General features: G+C 32.5%; 2 protein-coding genes across 2 annotated transcripts; both read left to right on the forward strand.

Moving 5' to 3' along the window:
* Nucleotides 1-10,317: 10,317 nt before the first annotated feature.
* On the forward strand, nt 10,318-11,629 carry LOC145271232 (uncharacterized; the record flags this gene model as incomplete). The annotated part of the gene is made up of 1 exon (XM_080126787.1): nt 10,318-11,629. A coding segment is annotated over one exon (1,113 nt), but the record flags the coding sequence as incomplete, so codon positions are not given.
* A 2,021-nt stretch (nt 11,630-13,650) lies between these two features.
* LOC145271231 (uncharacterized) lies at nt 13,651-15,092 on the forward strand. Its single transcript, XM_080126786.1, has 3 exons — nt 13,651-14,012; nt 14,351-14,510; nt 14,806-15,092. The coding sequence occupies exons 1-3, from the start codon at nt 13,815-13,817 to the stop codon at nt 14,946-14,948; spliced, it is 501 nt and encodes a 166-aa protein (XP_079982912.1). The 5' UTR covers nt 13,651-13,814; the 3' UTR covers nt 14,949-15,092.
* The last annotated feature ends 11,028 nt before the right edge of the window (nt 15,093-26,120 follow it).

Consider the following 26,120-nt stretch of genomic DNA (forward strand, 5'->3'; position numbering starts at 1 on the left):
TACTTTGAGTTCTGAGAGATCAAGGGATCCCTCCTGAAGCAAACACGTGATTCCGTTACAATGTAAATTTATATCCAAGGGCTCTTTTAACAACAGACGCTGTTTACTTGATGGCTGCTATTTGTATTTTGTTACAGCTTGGTCTTTCACCGAATGCTTCGAAGTATTTCTGACGATTCTTTTCCATGAATCGGGTTGCTCAAAATTTTTAATTATCTTTTCAGATCTTTTTCTCAGCTCTATTAAAGTCAAAATCATTTGGGACTGTAACATCAATAATCGTCGCGGTTGTTTCGGACTTGTTCCATATAAAAATATCTGGCATGATTGCCCTGGCTGTTATGTATCTGCCGCTGGTATGTCTTTGTAATAAAACATGGAAACTTTTCCATTTAATGTTATCCAGTGTGAGTTCTCATATGTTTGACTAACGATGATTTTACAGAACAAGAATATCCACAAACTTCACAAGAATATAACTTTTCTCCAGTGTTAGTTCTCATATGTATTACTAACTTTGATTTTACAGAAAAAGAATATCGACAAACTTCACAGGAATGTGGTTTTTCCCCAGTGTGAGTTCTCATATGTTTCACTAAATTTGATTTTACAGAACAAGAATATCCACAAACATCACATGAATATGGCTTTTCCCCGGTGTGAATTCTCATATGTATCAGTACCATTGATTTATCAGAACAGGAATATCCACAAACTTCACATGAATGTGGTTTTTCCCCAGTGTGAGTTCTCATATGTTTCACTAAATTTGATTTTACAGAACAAGAAAATCCACAAACTTTACATGAATATGGCTTTTCCCCAGTGTGAGTTCTCATATGTATTACTAACTTTGATTTATCAGAACAAGAATATCCACAAACTTCACATGAATGTGGTTTTTCCCTTTCCCCAGTGTGAGTTCTCATATGTCTCACTAAATTTGATTTTACAGAACAAGAATATCCACAAACTTCACATGAATGTGGCTTTTCCCCAGTGTGAGTTCTCATATGTTTCAGTAACGATGATTTCACAGAACAAGAATATCCACAAACTTTACATGATTATGGCTTTTTCCCAGTGTGAGTTCTCATATGTATTACTAACCTTAATTTATCAGAACAAGTATATCCACAAACCTCACAGTAATGTGGCTTTTCTCCAGTGTGAGTTCTCATATGTATCACTAACTTTGATTTTTGAGAAACAGAATATCCACAAACTTCACATGAATATGGCTTTTCCCCAGTGAGAGCACTCATTTTTCTAATATTTAACTAATTTTTCAAAATTTTCTCCAAAATTTTTATACACTTTACACTAAACATTGCCGTACATTTTAAATTCAACGATGATGTGTTATATATATATATATATATATATATATATATATATATATATATATATATATAAGTACACTTTATTTTGAAGAAAAAATATTCACACATTTAACAAAATGTGTTTTTATAATAAAATCACACACTAAAAGATTTTCTTTTCCCGTTTCTCATGAATCAAAACTGTTCATTCGATCTCTCTTCGTTTTTTTATTTATTTGAAAATTAAACAGATATTTCATCAAAACTAATATTACCTTCAAGACGTTAACTTTTGACAACTACTCAATACCATTCGTAAATAATAGTGCCCAGTAAAAGGACTTTTCCCACAGACGTGGGCGTAATCTTCCAAATAAGGTAATACTTTTTATCGAATAATGTTTACTGTAAAATCATATTCCATTTAAATGCGATCATAGTGTTCAATCAGGAACATCTGCAACAAAATGAAATTCAATATTTTTAGTATTTGTTTTATGTATTAGTATTATTTATTGTTAATTTTATTGGATTTAAGTCACAACCCGTATATTAATTTTACATATTTGCAAATTTTAATTTTGTTAATCCTTTGAGTCAATCAAGCTTTGTTTGTGGGAAGAGAACTGTCAACACACTAATTCATCGGAATATAAAATTATTTGTAACTACGTACTTTTAACTTATAAGGGTGTAAATGTTTCAAGTGTCTTTAAATATCGACACAAACCAATTTTTAGTTCAATAATTATTTCCTAATGTATTTTTGACACCTGATCTTTGGATTTTTCAAGAATATAGTAAAAATATTTTTTTGCAATTTAAAGATAAGTTAAACTAATATACTTTTGAATTGGTGTGATTTTTTTTCATTTATACCTGAACATCTGCTCGTGTTTACGATTTAAAATAGAGTCAATTTTGTAAGGCCTAACCTCAAAGAATTTTGCAAGGGCAAACATGTGAGTTATGGGATCATTTAGGCGTAATTTCTGGCAGTAATTAAATGCGGGATGTAAAATACTTGACCAGCGGCCCGTGATTATGTGGAAATTGCTTTCAAAACAGAAAAGAAAAGAAGCAGCACAATATATATATTGTGACATTCATACATACGAGTCTCGGGAAAGGACCGATCAATGAATGCGCTAAGCTATGGTTCTCCCTTCGCCGTTGAGGTCAACAATAGAGAACGAATATATTTATTTTTGTTGGCTTGTCTCGACTAAAATCCAAAGCACGCTGAGGTTATGTGGAATTAATAATTTCGTTGTGTGATATTTTACATACGGCAAATAACAAAAAGAAAACCAAACAGCGGATTATATTTTAATTGCAAACCATGGGTGCATCACGCGCGATTTTTTTATTATACAATATAGAAAAATAGGGAGAGGGAGATTTCTCTTGTTTTTTTGTTTTTTTTTTAATTATAGAATGAAAAGTCATATTGCACGTTACTATATGTGCCAGTTCAATATATTTATGTGCTGAAATAATAAAACAATTATTCATACATTAAGTTTGCATTTGATTTTTTTTGGTTTTTATCACTTCTTCAAAACATTCAATCTCTTTTTTTTTCACGAAAACATTTGATCCTTTTTTCTTGTATTTGTGTCCATAATGCATCCGCATTTCATGGTAGAGAAAAGAGGAAATATATATGCAAACATTTCAGACCTCTTCCGAGACTCATATTTGGTTTCTTCTTTCTCTTTTTTTTTTGTTAAAAGACTATAACCCCGCTATGAAAAGTTCTTTCTTCGCACTTTTCATATTGCCTTCCGTATTAAAAGAAAAGATATATGTATTTACCTTAGATTCTTCCAAGCTCATATTCTTCTCCTTTTCCTTTTTTTATATTTTAAGTCTGGATGGGATTTATTCGGTAATTCTTTTTTTCTTACACCCCACGTGGCGAGTTGCGTCTACCCCATTTTAGATCTTTGCAGCAACCAAAACTTTTTGCCGCTTCAATTATCTCCCTTCGCCCTTGCCCCCTGCTGATATTTCTGCTATGTTCGTACTTTCCTTCTCTCTCTCTCTCTCACTTCTCCTTTGGTTCTGCTGATATTCTTTTTCTACGTTCTTTCTTTCTCTCTTTCTCTCTCTCTCTCGTTATCTTGTCAATGTGCTGTTTCGACGGTTTGTTTACCTTTTTCATACGGGCCCGTCACAATATATATATATATATATATATATATATATATATATATATATATATATATATATTCCATGTAGAAAGATATCCAAAAATTAAGAATAATTGAATTTCAACAAGGGTCGATAATGGTGCTCAATGAAAGAGAGCAAATTATATTATTTTTTGTTATTCCTTATGTAAATAAGCATATCTGGCTACGATGTTCTTTATTATTATTATTATTATTATTATTATTATTATTATTATTATTATTAACATCTCACCAGGATATTTTCTCTCCTCCCATATTGAAAATGGTCTTGAACCCCTTCTTAATTTTTGGATATTTAGTCTTCTTACATGATGAGATCAATTATAATTGAAACAGTCTGAATATTGTAGGAAGATATGACTATATTTACATAAAGCATAATAATCTATCTATCTACCAATCCATATATATGGGTGGGTGCGTGTAGTATTCTACATATATATATATATATATGTGTGTGTGTGTGTGTGTGTGTGTGTGTGTGTGTGTGTGTGTGTGTGTGTGTGTAGTGGGTGTGTGTAATATTAGTGAATTCACTACAGATATTATCGAGTTATGGAAGAAAATCTAAGGTATAATGTGGAACGATAAAATTGTCGCCATTGAAAAAAACATGATTTTCATTTAATGACATCCGTAAAAATATAAATTTCCTTTCGAACCAGCTTGTGTCATATCAAAGAATTTACTGTTGATTATATGTGACGTGTCTATCTGCATGCTTGATAATAATAGTTTGAATAAAAATTTATAAGGCTATAATCAAGTATCCTGGTATAATTCTGTTCGAAATCGTAACATTGATTTTGAACGCACACCTGTTATATAAAAGAACCTACTATTGATTATATATGCTGGGCCTTCTGCTTGTGTATTAAAAAAAAACTTTTAAAATGACTTCGTTATATAAAGTGTCTTCCTGTCGATTTAAAAAATGTTATTTAAATTTTCCCCCGTTTTATTTTCTGTCCTATACCTATATATAATAAAAGCAGCACAGTTTCCCCTCTCGACCAAAGTATCGTAGATTTACAAGAACAGATGCCAAATACAAATTCATTGTCTACACTATTAGACACTATCTTATGTAACTATAGAATAACTTTTTTAACACATTAATTCGTTGTCATGAAACACTAGTTTTAATCCTAGGAGTGACATCATAATAATTCTAAAAAATAAGTCTCTCTCTCTCTCTCTCTCTCTATATATATATATATATATATATATATATATATATATATATATACATATATATATATATATAGAGAGAGAGAGAGAAAGACATATATATATTTATATATATATACATATATATGCATATATATACATATATATATATGGTTTCGCCCTAATTTTTTGGCTCATATACAAAAATCTTTCCTTTTCTCCAAAAATAATGATTTCTCCCTCCTCACACTTCTTAAAATCTCATTGGCTGACAACTAAATATTCAGTCATTCTGGAATGAACGAAATCTCCTTCAAATAAGAACGATCGAGATTTAAACACACATGATTTCCCTGATTAGATTAGGTAATCATTTCAGATTAAATACCCCAATTACAAACTTTTGAAACTCGAGAACAAATGAACTAAAACTATTTTTATTAGTACCACAAAAGATGTTATTATTATAGTAAGAACGAATGACTATTTCTTTGCCTTTCTTACTAAAATGTTTCGTTATCCTTATTACTAAAATACCATTGTTAATTCATTCATTTTTTTACGTGCACACCTAATTATTTTAACTTTTTTACTTTATAAATAAATGTTTTTACAATTATATAATGATACTTTTGGATACAATAAATGTTTTCGTTTACAAACATGTACTGTTAAAAGATGGTTTAGTTTTCATTTGTTGTGTTATTGAAATTGACAAAATTGGAGTTATTTTATCCTAATTTCGTTATTTATTTATTTCATTTACAGTGAAAGAGGCTCATAAAAAGAATTAATAATTATATATATTTTCGTAAAAAGATAACCATACAGTAATTCATTTTTACTAAAATATCAATAAGGGCGCAGAACAAAAACGTTTATTTTCACTTTGTTTTTGAGTTTCCAATTCGCTAAATGTTAACGTTTGTTTGTATTAGAAATGTTTCACAAACTTTAAATGGGTGCAATTTAATCGCGCTATTATTTCACCTGTAAGGCTGTGATTAAAATTTATTTTTAATTAACCACATTTTTTAACAGATAAAAAAATTGATTCTGTGACGTCAGATTTGTGTTTTTTGGAAAAGCAGAAGTGACTAATTGATTTTTTAAAACCTTATCTCATCTTCTTAAAACTGCAATTAATAATTAATCTTTGTTATAATTTTGTGATGGCTTAAGATTTACACAGTTTAATGATTAATAATATTATAAACATTTGTATATTAAATATAAAATCCGGTTTTAAAATTAATTAAAAATCTATGTTGTAATGGAACATTTTGAAATAATGGAATTGGAATCGTTTTAATTGAATGTTAGGAAGTTTCTTTTTCTAGGCAATTCAACTGACTATAGCATATATAATTATTCGAAAAAAACATAATAATATTAAATTTATATCATTTTTTATTTGCAACTTCAAGCTAAGTTTTTGTTCAATATTAACATTAAAATTAAAAAAAATGTTTTACTTATGTTAACTCTTATGTTTCATAATAAATAGAAATTTCGATAAATTTAAATATATTTTGTTCAAATTTCGCAATAAATCAATATGGGGGAGCACGCACTTAAAATGTATATTTTACAGAAACTACATTTTATATGTAATTTCATTCTAAACTGGATAAATATCGAAAACTTCACGAAAATCTGACCATTAGCTGATTTTGTTAGATGTATTGAACGCGCGTATGTTTTCACGTTCGAAATTCTTACAACATGGGAATGTTATTTTAAAGCGCCAATTATCTAAACGCAATTTAGTTAATTCTGTACGGTGAAATTAAAAAAAAAATATTACTAGTTAATGTTGCCTTTCTTCTTTTAAATGGTACAAATGTTATATTGATAATATTAATTTATAATAAAGTTACATTGTTTTACATATACGGGGTTAATTCTGTGGGGAATTTTGGGAGGTGCCTGTTGGGTACTTATGTATTATTGGTATCGTGCTGAAATAATGTTTTTATTTACAAAGCCATTAACTATACTTACGATTGAATAAAAATATTTGTGTGAGACTTGAATTCAACCTGAAAACACTATTTACGAATAGCGCGGTACCAAAAATGAATAAGCACCAAATTTTAAAGAAGATATTGATCTCGGATACGTATGATGGTAGAGTGCCACAACCACTCCCGGCAACCAGCCGGCCCCCCATCCCCCATGTAAATAATATTTTTTTGTAAAATGTTAAACGCTATTCTACTTGGTAAATGTCGGTGCCTTACTTATGGAAAAATGGTTAATTAAAATGCTGAAGCGCCTGTTAATCTAAACAAGTTAGTATGAAAAACATAAAATGTTTTTGTAAACCAGTCGTGAAAACCTAATTCAATTAAAAAACATTAAAAACTATGTAACAACGCACAATAATAAAATGAAACACTTTTTTGTTTTAACATTCTTGTTATTTAAAAATGTCTACTAAAGATTCCTCCACGAAATGATAAGTCACTTCACTATGAGAAAACAATACTGAAGGCGGTGAAATGGCGCAAAATAGCCGCAGGGTCAAGGGGTTCATATCATGAAAACGGTACATTTACGCGGGTTTGATTATCAGATTCGTTATCAGCGACCTTGAATACCTCTAAAAAACAAATTAGAATGGTTGGAGTTCTATTGTAGCATAAGGTATCATTTACCCAACTATTTTTATTCATCTTCGCCTTAACGCTGATTCGGACACCTTTAAATGGTTTGTTTACGTTGAGGTACTAGAAAAATGCTATCCTATTCACCATCGCAACATTGGTGACACTCTCCGTTAATCTGGTCCCTCGTTGTAACATGTTAAAACAATTAAATATAAAAAAAGCTGCTTTTATGCTCAGTTGTCTAACAATTCAACCAACTTCGAATTAAATTATTTTGTATATGATAATTATTATTATTTTCCTAGAATTCATAAGTTTTTCAATGGCATATTTTTATTCAAGTATGTTATAAGGCATGGCGAAATCAGTATTTTGTTTAATTGATTGCAATAAAAATATAAACTTATTTCAATGTTTCAGATTATATTAAAAGTTATCGGATTTAATTTATTTTGAAGTGTATTTATAAATGATGATGATGATGATGATAATAATAATAATTATAACTTACCTTTCATTCCAGGAATTCGATACGAAAAGTCGGAAGAATTCTTTTTTCTTTTGTGTTACAATGTTTTTTGTAAATGATAAAACTTTTGTTTTGTGTGTCCAATTCATTAAGACATAAAATATATGAAAATATAAAAGAATCCAAATTAAAAGATGAAAAACACGATTTAACCGCGAAATTATTTAAAGAGAAAATCAACTGTTAAAGAACAATGAATTTCGCTCATCGTAACCCGGTGTAATCATTATTTCGTTCCTCGTGTAAAAATGTCCGTTCATTAGTTCAAAATGTAGATAATTGTTTTCCAACTATGTTTACGGGACGGCATATTAAATAATGATATAAAGGGAGTCTTGCAGTTACGCCCGGCAACGTCACAAGTAAGTTCGACAACTCTAGAACGGCAACATCAGTATTTTACACCGTCAAATCATGTATTATTTTATTAAGAAAATTATATTGAACGAATTTGACGAAAACACTTGATTAAATAAAGAAAACGAACAAAATATACATTTTTATATATTTATAACTATTTAAATAACAGAAAACGAAACAACTTTTAGAAAATGTATTATAGTCTTAACAGAAAATCGAACAAAAACAAGATGAAAAAACTAATAAAATGAAATCAACGTTGGTAATCATCGCGTCCCAGCCAGCCTGAATGATCGGCCCATCATCGGGCCGATGACGGCAAATATATCTGGCAATTCGGGTAATTTCATGACATACTGTTATTATTGATTAAATATTATTTAAGATGTTCACATAAAATACATGGATTTTTGTAAGAAATAATAGCCTATTAAAACATGTTTTTGGTTAATGTTATTTCAAACTTATTAAATGCGGTCCTAATCTCATTCACTGCGGTATGAGAACGAGTAATTTAGAGAAACGAAAGAAGCTATTTTCATCGTTTTCCCATAATTTTGGAGTTATTTAATTGTTGACATTGGTTTTGAAAAACTAATATAAATATTTTGCATGTATTTACTTTTAGTTCCATTTGATTATGAAAAGGGAATTTATTTTGTATGTAAAGCTGATATCACTATTTTCGATTGGGTTTGTAAGTACAAAAATATTTCCATATTTAATAACAGAGTTTGTTCACATAACCATTGTAAGTTTTGTTCGTCATTTTAATTAATATGAATTATAATTTTTGAAAATTATTTATAATAACTTTTCCAAGCTTCGTAATTTTGAAGTTGTTTATATTTAAACTAGTGTTCCCTCCCCTTCCGTCAAAAATGATGGCAAGTATGTAAATAAATCAGACCTATCATTTAGAAAAATAGTTTGCTTCCACGTGGTACCGGATCTTTTTTAGAGGAACCTCCTCCCCCTACCCCCATACCCTCTCCGCCTAATAAATTATATAAAATGGATAAAATGAAATTTTAGCAAAAAAAAAAAAAAAACGTTTATTTAATTACTCAAGAGAATGAAACTAATTTTGCTTTTTAATTAGTGGCCGGCTCTTGTACAAAAGGTAAAAAAAGTTTAAGTCCTCAGTTTATTATTAAAAAGGTACCCAAATAAAACAAAAATAATTTACAAATCTAACCCTAATGGGCAAATAATTTGTTAGCTCCTGAGTTGGGAGAAGGTTAGCTTTTTATTTGTGTTTTTGTAAAAAAAAAAAACACAAACACAAAAAAAAACAAACAGCTTTAATATTGTTAAAGAAATTCCACATTGTGTTTTTACCTCAAGTTTTTTATAATATATTTTTTATTTTTATATTTATATTTAACAGCATATGAAAGCTTTTTTTTTTGCTTTATTTAACAGTACCTTACCATACCTTGCCTCTTTTGTGTAAGGGATTCATTGAATGAATGAGTTTTATTACTTTTATAACTCGTAAAGTTTGACCTTCATAAGTCATCATTCCCCTTGCTTCTAGTGAAGTGGGAAAGGGGGGCTGATTTTAAGCTGTCCCATCTAAATTTTTCTCACTTAACTTTCCAATGCTAAAAAATGTTACGCTTAATTGTTACGCTAAAATTGAGTATAAATAAATATATAGAATTAAGCATTTTATTTATAGGGATTATCGGCAAAGTTTAAGTGTGAAATCGTACTAGTAGAAGAAAATATATTTTTTTGGTGTGCTCAAAAAGAATAACCGTTTTCGGCGCAACCCCCCCCCACTAACCCTAACATTCCCCTCCCCACTTAATACTAATGATTTGCTACAAAAATCAACCCCAACCCTAACCCTAAAGTTTAAGTTTAAGCACGAACTTTCTTCATGATTTCACGCTCAAACTTTAATACCAAATTATCAATGATTTAGTGTTTCAGTAGTCGAAATGGCATCTTACTGGACAAAGCGAAGGAAATTAAATGCTCGTGTAGAGAAGCATGTTCAATTTATATCAGAATTCGATGAAGCTGACACAAGTGCCATAAGTAAATACGAAGTTCAAATAAGCAGTGAGCAGGAACACATTCCGAGTACCTCAGCCATCTATGCAAATTCTTCTTAATTTGAGAGTTGTAGCAAACTAGCTGATGAAAGAACGGTTCAAAATATTGTTGATAGTGAGAGTTTGAATAATTCTGAATGTACTTTGAATCCATGTGAAAATAATTGTGTAGATAATGGCGATGGAGAAGATAATGAAGCAACCTCTTTTGAAAGTTTTTTATCGGATACTTCCCATTTGTTCAATGAAGATTCTGACTCGGATATTTCAGATGAAATTGATGTTGAGGTCAGTGATAGCAATTTGATAAAGAGTCTTTGTCACTGGGCTACAGAGTTTAGGATTCCTCATTCTGCTCTTTCAGCTTTGTTGGGTTTATTGCATGTTCACCATGATTTCCTCCCAAAGGACCCGAGCACACTTTTGAATACAACTCGAACTTATAACATTGCAGAGAAGGCTGGCGGGCAGTATTTTCATTTTGGCTTTTCTTCCTATATTGAAAAGTTTGTGACAGGGCTGGTTAGGGTTTCACAAGATAAATATGCAGGTCAGAATGATGTCACTTTGCAAATAAACATTGACGGTTTGCCACTCTTTAAAAGTTCAAATACTCAATTATGGCCAGTGTTAGGCCGAGTGGTAACACCCGTGAAAAGTAAACCATTTATCATTGGCATTTTTTGTGGTCAGTGGAAACCAAGTAGTATTTTGGAGTATCTTGAGGATTTTGTATCAGAAATGCAAAAGATAAAGGAGGGACTGTACATTTCTGAAGTGAATCTGTGGGTTAATGTTCTAATTTCATGTGTTATCTGTGATGCACCTGCAAGGTCATTTGTGAAGCAGGTGAAAGGTCATTCTGGATATTATGGTTGTGATAAATGTTGTCAAAAAGGTGTTTGGATGGGTAAAATGACTTTCCCAGAGACAGGTGCAGCTCTACGAACTGATATTCAATTTGATGAAATGAGAAATGAAGAACATCATATCGGGCAGTCTCCTTTTAGACATCTTCAGATGGGAATGGTCACTCAGTTTCCTTTAGACTATATGCACCTTGTCTGCCTTGGTGTGGTGAAAAGAATTGTGTGTCTTTGGATGAAAAGTCCTTTCAGAAATAGATGTAGACTTGGTACAAGTATCATTACTCATGGCTTTTTTAATAGTTGAGTTTCAACCTGATGAATTTGCTGGCAATACTGAGCCAGAAGTTGCCATGATTCCCCGCAATTGGCTTGATTGAACAAGCTCTTCTGTGTGGCCCCCTTTCAAAAGTGGGCTAAGAGTCACACGAGCCATCAAAAAAAGTGAAGTGCCCACAAGGGATTGGAGGTCCTATCCAATTAGAATTTTGGACAAAGCAGGCAAGTATAATTTCATTGATCCTTTCCATTTTGGTCTTTAACAAACTTTTGTAAAAAGATTTCATTGTTAACAGAACTGTTTTCATGCTAAAACCCCTTGACAGATTTTCACTCATAATAGATTCCTGGTAATTCTTTCACCCAAGTTAACAATATTTTCACTGAAATATATATATATAATTCACTTCATTGAATAATAAAAGATAATAAAAGTTTCAGATCTTAAATAGTATATTTGTCATAATTGCACAGTTCACTAAATATTTTTTTATAAATGAAGGGAAAAATTTGAATTTTGTGGCAATCTTATTAAAATTATGTACATTTATGACACAACCTGCAATGATGCAGACTTCATTACATGATACAATGCACTATATCCATGTAACCCCTTTCTGAAACTAGTAAACATTTGAATTACATGATATTTTACAGATACATATGGGAGAGCTGTGTATAAACAGCAGAAAGCTGAAGAAACTTCAGACCTTCAGACCACTGCTTCAGAGGAAGAGGTCGAGGAAGAGTATCATCTTTCTAAACGAAAGAGAAAGTAAGCTTTTGGATTCATTAATAAAATCTCATTGATTTGCTCAATGTCCACATTAACTTGAGATGATCAGATTTATAAATCTGTTGCCCATTCTGTCCAGAGTTTCAGACAACTTTTTTCCCCAATTGGATAGTTACTCCCATGTTTGTATATATATTTGAGAAATTGCAATTTTGAAGAGTAATAAGCAATATTTTGTATACTCCCGTAAGCTAACAAATTGAGTACTTTTACTTAGATTTTCTTATATTTTCTTATATTGGGTTATCAACACTTCTACCTCAATAAATATACTCAACAATGTAACAGTTTGGCCGAAGGTGAACTTGTTCTAAATTAATCATACATGGTTTTCCTTTTACTAATGCTGTTTCAGAGGTTTGATGCAGTCACAATAACTCTGATGCACAAGCTATTTTCATTAATTGAATAAAGCACACAAGTTATATATATATATATATATATATATATATATATATATATATATATATAAATTGTGTTTTAAGTGATTCCTGTGCATTTTGTACTCCTAGATATATTAAAGATGAGTATATTGTGTTTGATATATAAAATATAGAAACACCTGCTCTGCTTGGGCCGATGTGTTTAGATCTTTGATTGTAAAGACACTCAACATAAGTAGTTAACATTCAGGAATATAATTAGTGTAATTTTGATATTTGCAGGTCAACGCTGCGATTAATTGAAGATGATATGCCCGGATCTCCGTCACCACCACCAGTTCCCAGTACATCAGGTTCCATGGATCCACCTCCATCACCACCAGTTCATTATCCACAGAGGCCACTGCCAGTCCACCCTCCAGTGACACCAGTTCGAAGTTCCCTATTGCTGCCAGTCCTCCCTCCAGTGACACCAGTTCGAAGTTCCCTATTGCTGCCAGTTCCACCTCCAGTGACACCACTACAATCAGTTCCTGATAAGAACTACACAGGAAGTTCTTATTCAGGACAAGTGGGCAGGTCTCTGCAGCACTATCAGGTAGGTCAAATTTCTTTTTGAAATTATTGTTAAAAGATATTTGAGTTCAATGAGATGGAAAGCTGAGCCATGTGTAACCAAATATCAGCCATCAGAAAAGGCGAAATGTATCCATTTGTTTCAGACATATTGGTTTAACAATTCATCGATAGTATTGATACATACTTCATCAAGTACATGATATGAGTGCATCGTTACAATACTTATTTAGCCAATGTATCAGTTATGAGTTTCCACGATATATTGGTGTATCAGCAAAGAGACAATACATCCTGATATTACTTGCTTGACTCTATATTAAGCATTTTCAGAGCTTCAGGTAATTTTTTCATGCTATTGGTATTTACTCCCATGTTTCTTCATAATTGAGTAATACCATGTTTTTGAGGAGTAAGCAGTATTTTGTGTACTATCATTAATTAAACACATTGAGCACTTTTACACAGACTCTCTCATCCAAGATATCTCAATTCCCATTCAAAGGTAATGGACTTATGATAACTTAAGGACTTACAATATCTTAAGAGCTTCGTGAAACGGGCCCCTGCACTTTAGTCACGATTCACTGATTTAGCCATATATGTGATAAGATTTGGTTAATTGTGTAAATCGTTTTTGCAGGAAAGGACATAACAATGATTAAAATGCTGGAGGAGATAAAATCGGAACTTCATACTCTCCATACGAAGGTCAGCCGGATTCTTGTGAACCAAGGAGGCCAAAATCAGGAGGATCTGACCATCACAGAAGAGGTGGCACTCCCCATCTCTTCTATCGACAAACTACAGGAGTTAGAGGGTCACCTCTCTAAAGTGGCATATGAAAAATACCTGGTTTGTACCTTTGTCTTAAGTCATATTATTAATTTATTTTATCCATTTACTTTGATTTTCAGTTTTGTTTAGATATTTCTACATTAACATACATAAAATTTATGTTCCTCTAATAGCTCTTAAATTTCATTGTTATAAGTGTTCTCAATTTGAAATACAACATGGCTTTCATATTGGATTTTAAGACTACACTAAGTATTCATTTTGTGTAGCATTAATTCAAAGGTTTTTATGTTACATTTTACATGCATGTACAATTTGAATTCTCAATCTGTTGTTATTCTCGAAAAGTTCAAATATGATATTAATCAACCTTTTCACCATTACTCATTGTCCAGGTTTGTAGTCTTGGGGCTATTGGAGGTTCATCCCTACAGGATACGATCAGACGAATAATGAAGCGGGTGCTTCATCATAGTGTAGCTATCACCACCAATTGGACCGGAAAGGGGGGCAAAACACAGTTTGGCACCCTAAAATTTAGCAATGCAATCATAAGTAAGAAATTATTTTTGTTTCTGTATTTGACCTAACATTAACCTTAATTCAAATGAGAGATGGAAATAAAATAATGTTTTCCTAAACAATAACTGTAATTATACCCTGACTTAAGAATTAACTGTGTATATAGTGTTCATTCAGTCCGCCAGTTCATTGCTATCCGCTTCTCCACAGAAACTACTCAATATATCTTAATGAACGTTTTCTATACTTATGTAACACCTGCCTTTACTTGTAAAAAGTATGGTAGCCAAATGATAATTAAAATTGACCATTCTTTTTCCTGTTACAGAAGCTGTCAGGATGAACCATAAATGTGCAGAATCAACACATGAGGAAGTTGAATGTGGAATGAAGGAGTGGTTCAGGGGTGAAGCTGATCGGAATGGGGGCAGGCTGAAGAGACAGAAGCATCTAACTGCACCAAACGAATAATAGTTTGCTTCCTTGTGAGCAACCTTATGTACATTTCTGATTAAAGCTAGGTGATCTTTATGCCAATTTTGTTTAGTTATTTTTCAGGTTTTCTAACTACTCTAAAACTACTGTATAATTTAATGAGCTTTTGTAGGCCCTTATAATTTTATAATTTTTTCCTAACATTTTTTATGTCTTTGATCTTTGACAAATTATAAAGTTTCTATTGGAATACCTACAATAGTTGATAGTCATGGTTAATAACTGTTTATCCATTTTTTCCTGTGTTACAACTGGATGTATCCCACTCCACTTAGCTTTTGTGTGCTACTGAGCCTTAGAGATGATATTGAAGGTGTAGGTATAGTTAATGTGTTTGCCTTTGAAGAAATTGTTAAAGTTATCTGAAACACTTATTCTTCATTAGTTTATCAAGTTCTGAGTAAAAGAATGATATTGCATTCAATTGTGTAATATTTAGTAATCTTCTTGTAGAAATTTTATTCAACATATTTCAGCTATTTTCACACTATTTTACCACAAGTGCTGTTGATACAATTACAAATTATTTTTGGACAAAGCTAGTTGGATAATAAATGTCATATTCTCATGTAATTGTACTGATAAAGGTCAAATGAGGAATGTTAAAGTTTGATTGATGAAAAACAATAAACAATAGTTTGTGATGTGCTCAATGCTTTGTTATCATTATAGGGAACACTCAACTTTGTAGCACAGTCACCTATAAACACAATAATATATTGCCTCTGATTGATCATATTCAAATCATAAATTGTAATTCATTTATAACATTTATGTGTAAATGTTTTCATTGCATGCTTTCTTTTACAAATCCCATTATACAATGTATGATCAGTTGTTGGTAAAGATCAGGTTAGTGAGCTACAAGATGAGTGTTCCTGTGAGTTTTTGTTGTAATGAAGATCACCATGATTCATTCAGCACAGAAAGATGGTAGGGATGTCATGATTGGTTAATAAAGTGCTTTCTATCCAGGCTTTGAAGACTAACCTATTAATGGCTGCTTTTGGGCCAATAATAGCCGCTATTGGGCCGATGATGGCCCGCTGTTGGGTCGATGATGGGCCGCTGATGTGCCGACATCGGCCCGATGATAGGAACATTGTCGGCCCATCATCGGCCCGTCATTTTCGTGCTGGCTGGGTTGCTCCCTGAAATTTTTCACTTTCTTCGTATTTATCTCATAGACCTTTTTTATCATGCGTGTATTTATTTATTTGTAAAACAATCATTTATTAAAAAAAATGTTTTCTAATGTTGCCAATTTCAATATCGTTTCTTTTTATCATTTCTAATTACATCAAATTACGCTTAAAAAATTGTTAAAAAAATCCTGCATAAAAATACACTATCAAAAAAATTCTGTTTTCAAATATTGTCATTCGATTTTATTTATAAAATGACGTCATAATTTCTCTATCCAATCAATGGTACGCTTTCAGCCGGTTTAAGACGATTGTTCCTTTTTTATCTTCCTAATTTCCATTTACTTAAATGCAAGAGATGAATCGGCTTTCAAAACTAAGTCCCCCTATTTTTGTCCGTTCATTTTTTCCCGTACCTACATTAAACAGTAGTTTTATTAACATTATATTTCTTTATGCAAACTTTTCAATAAATGTTTTTGCAATTATATTTTGATAAATTTTTATACAGTAAATATTTTGTTTTGCTTTTCAAATGTCGCTCGCCCAGTTTAGACAATTATGAATATGTCATTTTTATTTTTAATTCATTTTCTGTTTTTAATAAAAATATATTGAAATGAACAGTAGAGATAAAAGAAGAGTTAACAGGAATGCCTTTCGTAAAGGTTTTATCAACTTAAAATTATACAAGTGTTTTCGAGGATCAATGTGACGGAATCCTTAATTCCGGCCAAGGGAAATAACTACGATCCTTTATTTCCGGAAGAGTCAAAGCAATTTATTCTAACATATATATATATATATATATATATATATATATATATATATATATATATATATATATATATATCGGAATTCAGCTTTAATTTGTCGACTTTAAAAAGTTTTCGAGTATGTTGAGAACGAATATCGCATTCATTTTTTTTTTTGCGCAAACCAGCAGTTATTCATATTTAAAGACATTCAGTATCCAACGTAATCACTATTTTTTTGCTGGCGGCCATCTTGTTTCATATTTAGGGGAAAAAAACGCCAAAAACAGCGTATAGTGTGCCGTTTAGCCGTGTCAAACTTGCTTTGTCTACATCGAACACACAGACACAGAACAAGCTGTGAGCAGTGGCACTGGCACACACACATGGAGCGCAGTGCGCGCAGGCATCACACGGCTTCTGTTGACCTTTGACAATATTTCCGTTTACCTCCTTTTTTCTTTTTTTCTTCTCTCTTTCCTCTTCATTCCAATACTCTTGATCCACATACGGTCTTTTCCATTTTTCTTTCCTTTTAGCTTCCAGATATCTGGGGGCATATTATAGTGATCCGTTTAGACCTGCCACACTTGCTTTGTCTCCATCGAACACACAGACACAGAACAAGCTGAAAACAATGGTATCAACGTATTCCTTTTAGATGATTTTATCCAAATATTACGAAAATCGATAAGGTAGAAAATTATTTATCGATTACAAAATTTCGTCTGAATAGTGTTAAAGCGCCACTATTAGTTTTAACAACATATAATTCTTCTAATATTAAACCACACGGATCCATAAAAATATCTTGTTCACACAAAGGAAAATGGAAGACAGTCAAGTTCTTTGTTGTGACAACGGAAGGACCCACTATGATAGGACTATCTTCGACCTGTGACCTTCAACTAGTAAGTCTACATTGTGCAATCCAGGAAACCCAAATTTACATGAAGTACAGGATCTGTTAAATATGTATCCAGACCTTTTTAACAGTATCGGTAATTTTGCAGGCGAATACCATATTGTCTTGAAACCAGACAATCACCTTGTTATACGTGCACAGAGAAAATGGCCTAATCCATTGCTGAACACTTATGTATAATAAGAGTGTCACCAACCGATCAAACAAGAACTAAAAATATACAAAAGATCACAAATTTCATAAGAGATTTTCCAGCCTATGCGTTATCATGTTTGTAACTAATATTTATTAACTGTAAAGCAAAGACAAACTACATATAATGTAGTTTATCTACAAAAACTTTTGGTACAGTTCAATCGTGAAAATTATATCTGATTTATAATATTGCTTGTGGCAATATTATTTATGTAGACAGATGGCCAATAAATAATGCAACATTCATAAAAAAAGCGCAACAATGTTTTTCATTTCTGGTTTATTTTTATTACTTTATACTTAGTTTCGCTTTTTTATTTTACTTTTAGTACTGAGAAATAAACGGGGGCTACCTCGTCAAGCTTACACTTGATTCTGTTACGATGTAAACTTATCGATGGGCTTTTTTATCATAGAAGCTGTTCCCTTGATGGCTGCTATTTGTATTCATTACACCGTGGTCTTTCAGTGTTTGCTTCTAAGTATTTCTGATGATATTTTTTATTAATCCAGATGCTCCAATATTTTATCTTTTCTTGTTCAGCTCTATTAAGGTCACAATCATTTGGGACTGTAACATTAACAATGGTCGTAGTTTTTCAGACTTGTTCCATATTAAGATATATGGCATTATGGCATTATGGCCTTGTACATATGAGGGAAGAAATCCAGACTGACTTGGAAATATGTTAAAACAATATGTTATACGAAGAGAAACCGAGCTTGGTCAACATTGGTCTGGTGGTCAACAGTTTAATTAGTGGGGTCTCAAGGTGGATTTATCTAAAAGATGGAGATGATATACTGCAGAAGTGGCCTCGTACTCTAACATTGATCGATGATGTCATTGTTTTTTGAGGAACCAAAGAAGAGCATGACCAGACACTTCACAGTTTAATGAGGATTGCACCGAAAGAAGGAATTTGTTTCAACCGTGAAAAGTGTGCAATTAATGAAAAAAAGATTTTCAGATTGACTTGGCAGATATAGTGGTTTATATGTGTAAAGACAATGGAAGCCCAGCCTGTTTTTAGATCCGAAAGATTTTAACAAGGCCACCATGAGATGCCATTACAAACACATACAATGGAAGAACATGCACATAAACTTCCTCGTGTCAAATATTTTTCTAATTTGGATGCTAAAAATGGCTATTGGTATATCAAGCTCGATTCAGTCTCACAACCGTTGACTACCTTCAACTTCCCTTTTGGAAGATTATGTTTCCAACAGATGCCTTTTTGTCTGGTGATGGTCTCAAGGTATGTTTATCTAAAAGATGGAGGTGATCTAAGGCTGATCGATGATGTCATTGTTTTTTGAGGAACCAAAGAAGAGCATGACAAGACACTTCACAGTTTAATGAGGATTGCACCAAAAGAAGGAATTTGTTTCAACCGTGAAAAGTGTGCAATTAATGAAAAAAAGATTTCGTTTTTTTGTGCAATCTACAATCAAAAAGATATGAACACTGATCCCAAAAAGATAACGGAAATAAAAATTATATTATATTAACTGGATTAAACACTCTTACAAATACAACTACAATTAAACTTCCATATAAAAAATTGATTTCTCCCCAGTAACAAACCTCCTATTCTCATTGGGTGTTACCTTAAAATTCTATTAATCCGGACCCTACAATTTTTCATGATCTGAAACTTAAGTAATCGATGCTATTAAGTCCGTCTTGATATGAAGAAGAAAATGGGACATAAGTCGTGTTACACCGGTAGAAAGAATGCCACTTAATTGGATAATGAAATTGCACCTCCCTCCAAATTCCACAATTTTTACTTTTTAAAACATTTTTTCGTTAATATCATCAATTAGACTTCACTTTCAGATTAGAAATAAACATTAAAAAATGTTATAACTTTTTATCTAGGGGGATCATTTTTCAATTATAGCGTTGTACTAAGTTGAACACGAAATTTGTGGCCAGGATGAAAAAAATGGCAACTCTCTCTTATGTGACCTGAATATACGTGCTAGAACAGAGGGTTTAAAAATGGAATATTTTTACCCCATCTTCCCTACTCCCTCTCTCATCTATGTATCTCCCCCTCTCTCTCTCATCTATGTATCTTCCCTCCTCCCTATCTCATCTATGTATCTTCCACCTTTCTATCATCTGTGTATGTATCCATCTATTCATCATGGCCACAAATTTCGTGTTCAGTTTAGTACAATGGTATACTTGAAAACTGAACCCCACGTGAAAAGTTAGAACATTAGTTTTGCAATTTTTCATGATCTGAAAGTTAAGTAATCGATGCTATTAAGTCCGTCTTGATATGAAGAAGAAAATGGGACATAAGTCGTGTTACACCGGTATAAAGAATGCCACTTGATTGGATAATGAAATTGGCGTCATTTTATAAATAAAATCAAATACTGAAATTGACAATATTAGAAAACAGAATATTATTTATTAAATAATTTTATTAAATACAGGAATTTAAAAAAATGACTTTAGCAGATTAGATCATTTTTATTGAATCACGTCCGCGTAATTTTATAAATAAAAGTTGGGTTGGGTCTGCAAAGATTAACTCTTTCGATTTTGATTTCTTAGCTGCCAAATTTTCACCAAAAATCTGATTAAAAAGCTTGTTATATGTCTGAATACCCTTTATGTAAAATATCACATTTTTAGACCCAAAATTGGCTGAAAAGTTTGCTAGAGACCGCAAAGGTCCAACCTTTTAAACTTTGACCCTTTCACAGTCAAATTGTCGGCCAAAAAAACGATTAAAACGTTTGCCCTATGCATACAGGCATAGACACACATAACCAATTTCACTTTTATAGATATATAAATTTGTTGATGTTAGTCAAGTGAAAATAGCTGAAAACCATACTATTAAATTAAGGAAACTGAATTTCACTAAACGTATCAAACGTTCCATGAGGTTAACGCTGGTAAACAAAGGGATATTCCAATCGTTGTAGGTGAGGTATTGTATAATTACTGAATAGGCCCACTAACAACTTAAATATATGAATGTGTAAGCCATTTTGAGTTTCAGAACAGTTTCAGATGGTTCGCTGTTACACACAAGTCCTGGGAGGTGACTTGTTTGTAGTTGACAGTTCCACAGAACAAAATATTCTTACCGTGTCGAAACCCGGGAAAGAACATGATAAATTGCTCCAGAAAAGGTTTAATATTTATGAAGCAATTCTAGTTTCTGATTGGTTGGTAGCGGTACGTGAATTAATTTGATTCGCCAGTTCTTAGCAGCACCGTTTATAAATAGAATCGTCCGACTGTGTGGGATCATACCCCCATTACAACTCCAAACTATTGCAACCTCCTCCCTATTTTTTATAATGGGGAAGTCCCTTGTGTCTGTTCTGCTCAAAAATAAATATATATTTTTATATTTACTTAGACATAACAAAAATTAGAAATCATTTGGATCTTAGAATTTTAGCATTTAAAAAGACGCTATTTTTAATTGTGTTCAAATGTCAAAAAGGAAAATTACAAAGATTTTTTTTCTTTTTTTTTTATTTCTAAGCAAATGTATTAGAAGGTTAAAGTGTTAATACAAATAAAATGGATACCGTTTAACGTCTTGTCCAGGACTAATGTTTTTCCTTTTTGATATATAGAAATCTATATACTCTGAGCATTACCCCTAGGGGTTTCCGCTGATATTCATGCAAAAAATAAGAGCCTTCTCATACGTGGTACTGTATTTTTAATATATAGAAATCTATATACATACAGAGCAGTGAAAGAAAAAAATATTCAGTCGAATTCACCAACAAGTTTTGAGAAAAAACGTTGTAGTTTTATCCGTGTCGCCGGTTTCGTAAAACATAAGCGATATTTTGTTCTGATGATATGTAATTCAAAATAATGGAGTCCTTTTTTATCTTGTTTTTTATGAAATGGTATTTTATATCTATATGCTTAGATCTTTGGTTGATTATCGTGTTCTGTGCTAAGACTATACTGGCTTGATTATCACAATTAATTACTACGGGGCTTGTAATTAATTCTGGCTCTAAAATAGTCTTCAGGATATTTTAAAGGTAGAGTGCTTCCTAGGTCGTGTGTGTGAGCGCGATAAATTCTGCTTCACACGTAGAGAGATACAATATGTTGCTTTTTAGATTTCCATGAAATAATATGCCCATTTTCTGAGAGTCTGAAACAATATCCACATACACTCTTCCGATCCTCGTCGTTTGCCCAGTCTGCATCCGAAAAACCTTCTAATTTTAGGGGATTTCTTGATTTTCTAAATACTAACTTCTGTTCTTTGGTTCCTTTAAAATAACGTAGGACTTGTTTAGCTCTGTTTAAATCCTTCATTGTCGGTCGTGATAATTTTTGTGACAGTTTTGTTATTGTATAGCATATGTCGGGCCTGGTTGCAGTCCTTAAATATATAAGACTACCTATGATTTCGCGATATTGTGTGTCATTTATTATTTCAGATTCTGTGTGTATATTTTTATTAATATTATTTTCGACCGGTGTAGAGCGTTTCTTGCACTCTCCCATTCCAACTTTTAATAGTATTTTGTCGATGTATCTCGATTGAGTCATCGAAACAAGTCCTTTGCTGTGAGTAAATTCTATCCCCAGAACCCAGGATATTTTGCCAAGATCGGTCATTTTGAATCCTTTACTTAATTTGTTCTTAACATCAGTTAACATTATATCACTATTTAATGCGATTAAAATATCATCGACCCACAAAACCAATATCAGTAGTTTATCGTCTTTGTGTTGGGTATATAAACAGGGGTCTACAGCGCATTGTCTAAATTGTTGTTTAATAATATAATCATGGAATTCTGTGTTCCAACACTTAGCACTCTGCTTTAGACCATATAATGACTTGTTAAGTCGCCACACGCTATTTTTATTTTTAATTATAAATCCCTCCGGAGGGGTAATATAAATTTCACAGTCTATTGGGGCATTCAAATAAGCATTTTTTACGTCCATTTGATGGATGTTTAGGTTATATTGTGATGCGACTTGCAGTAAAACTGATTGTCGTTAGGTTTGTGGTCGGTCAAAACGTAGAAAAGTATTCTTTACCGTAAATCTGAGAGCACCCTTAGCAACAAATCTTGCTTTGTACTGTTCTACGCCTGATGCTGTACTCTTTTTTGTACAGACCCATCTGGTAGAAATAACATGTTTATCTCTTGGGAGAGGCACTACCGTGTAGGTATCATTTTCGGTTAAGGCATCTATTTCTTTTTTCATGGCAATTTTCCATTCATCACAATGTTCTGAATTAATTGCTTCGTTGAAGCTTTTTGGCGTATTTTCCATTGAATAGCAATAGTTGATTTGATAATCCTTTATATTGTCGACCACAAAAAAATCGGGTCGTCTTCTATTTCTTTTGGGATATCTTTCGACTTTATCATCATCATCTTCATGGACACTCTCGTCTCCATCATTTTTATTGTTTTCGTTTGTTCTAATTATTTCAGGTAATATAATTTTATCCTTTTCATATGACGGGTTTTCGTCTGTAAAATTAAACGTGTCTGTGAATTTTACACACCGGATTCTTTTTATTTTATTTTTTTTCAGGAAAAAATATTAAATTGGCTGGACTGTTTTTATCGTATCCAAGAAATATACCTCTCTCGGCTTTAATGTTCAATTTACTCTTTTTCTCTATATATGCGAAGCAAGTTGAACCAAATATATGCATTCTGCTTAAATTTGTTTTTTTACCGCAGAAAGATTCATATGGAGTTTTAGATAGCGTTTTGTTAAAGCATCTGTTGCGTATATAGGCTGCCGCCATTAGTGCATACGTCCAGAGGTTTTTAGGGAGTTTTGATTCAATGAATAGGCATCTTGCCATTTCAAACAGTGTCCGCCACGCACGTTCAGCAGTCCCGTTTTGGTGTGGCGATCTAGGAGCTGATGTTTCATGCTTGATATGATGATTAATTAGTAAAAGTTCAAAGTCTTTATTGGTAAATTCCGTACCGTCGTCAGAGCGAATACATTTGATTTCATCGTAGGGGGCCATGTCGGCTAGATATTTCTTAGTTGCTAGCAGGGTATCACATTTGTTCTTTAAAAAGTAAACCATTATTAAACCTGATTGGTCATCTACGAAATTCAACACATATCTATAATGTTCTCTGGCCATCGATTCTACGGGACCGTTTAAGTCACAATGCACCATTGATAGGATTTTTTTTACCTTTTTGTCTGGTATCTTGTTTTGATAGTTTATCATTTTACCTTGCGTACAGACGTCACAGTTGAAGGTTTTTGATGTTTCTATTCGCATTCCATCAACTACAGTCGACAACTTTTTGATATCAGGAATATTGCAGTGTCCAAGAATTTTATGTCATGTCTGTAGATCATGGCAGGCGGTTTTTGATGGGACTACGCTATTTAAATAATATAGTCTTCAATTTTCTTTAATGTCGAATACAGTTCCATTCGGGTATACCAGTTTTGATTTATTGGGGCTAAAATTTATATTTGCACCTTGTTTTGTGGCAGCTTGGACAGAAAATATATTTTGTTTAACTTTTGGGATTAGAAGAGCGTTTTCTAGAATACAGAAGCATATTTCACCTTTATTGTTCTTTAGCGAGATTTTCGCATTGCCTCTTTTCAAAACGATATCATTGACTCGACTCCCGTCAGCTAGTTCTACAAAATGATTTTGTGGCTTAAAGTTGGGATCAAAATTGATAAAATCAGATTCCTTTGTAATCACATGTGCCGTGGCCCCACAATTGACAAGAAAATTATTATTGCTTGTTGATGCATCAAATGTACACGAAAATAAAAATATATGTTCGCTAACAGAGCTCTCTACATTTTTAATGTAGTCGCCATTTTGAGTCCTGTATCTACATTGGAAACTCTTGTGATTAGGTCGTCCACAACTATAACAAATAATTTTTGTACTTTTCTTAGGAAAAAACCTGCTTTTGGCAAAGTTGCGTTTTTTTATTTCTGGCATGGGTATAATTCGATTTTGGTGTTTTTATGTGTGTATTTTTAAATTTCATGATATTTGTTGATTCGTTTTTTTCTGTGATCATTTTTTCAGTTTCTTCGTAACTTCTGAGTGCTACCTTGAATTGGCTAAAAGTCATGGGTTTTTCTTTCTGGGTTATCACGGTGGTAAATGGCTTGAAATCACTCGGTAATCCCTTAAGGACCATGGAAATTAACAGACTGTCACTTATAACTTCACCAGACAGTTTTAAAGAATTTGCAGTTGTCTCGGCTCTTATAATATAATCAGTAATAGTTTCGGCTTCCATTCGTTTTAGAGAGGTCAGTGCAGTGTATAAAGAAATAATTTTGGGTTTTCCTTTCGATAAATAATGCTCTCTCAATATGTTTAATGCTTTGCAGCCGTCGTCCAGGGCTTCTGTCATTACCAGTGATAGACTCTGGTCATCTAAACACTGTATTAATTCCGCAAAGGCAGTTGAGTTCTTTTCAATGAAGTCGGGGCCGTTTCTGTTTTCAGGTTGTGTTTGTAGTACTTTGTGTAGCTTTTGGATTCGTAGATATCCCAGATATTTAACTTGCCACAATTCGAATTTTTATTCGGATCCATCGAAATAAAGACGCAGGCTGGGCGCATAACCTCTAGAAGTGTAAGCCATTTTGAGTTTCAGAACAGTTTCAGATGGTTCGCTGTTACACACAAGTCCTGGGAGGTGACTTGTTTGTAGTTGACAGTTCCACAGAACAAAATATTCTTACCGTGTCGAAACCCGGGAAAGAACATGATAAATTGCTCCAGAAAAGGTTTAATATTTATGAAGCAATTCTGGTTTCTGATTGGTTGGTAGCGGAACGTGAATTAATTTTATTCGCCAGTTCTTAGCAGCACCGTTTATAAATAGAATCGTCCGACTGTGTGGGATCATACCCCCATTACAACTCCAAAATATTGCAACAGTATTTGTCGGGGAAAACATTCAGTTTAATAATTTTATGTTCACATTGTCTGAGTAAATTCAGGTTTAAGGAAAAATGTAAAAAACTAATCCATTGCTAAACACTTATGTATTATACGAGTGTCACCAACCGATCAAACAAGCACAAAAAATATTAAAAAAGACCACAAATTTCATAGGAGATTTTCTA

This window comes from Euprymna scolopes, chromosome 46, assembly GCF_053919585.1.
Source record: "Euprymna scolopes isolate OS-2025 chromosome 46, ASM5391958v1, whole genome shotgun sequence".
Taxonomy (NCBI): domain Eukaryota; kingdom Metazoa; phylum Mollusca; class Cephalopoda; order Sepiida; family Sepiolidae; genus Euprymna; species Euprymna scolopes.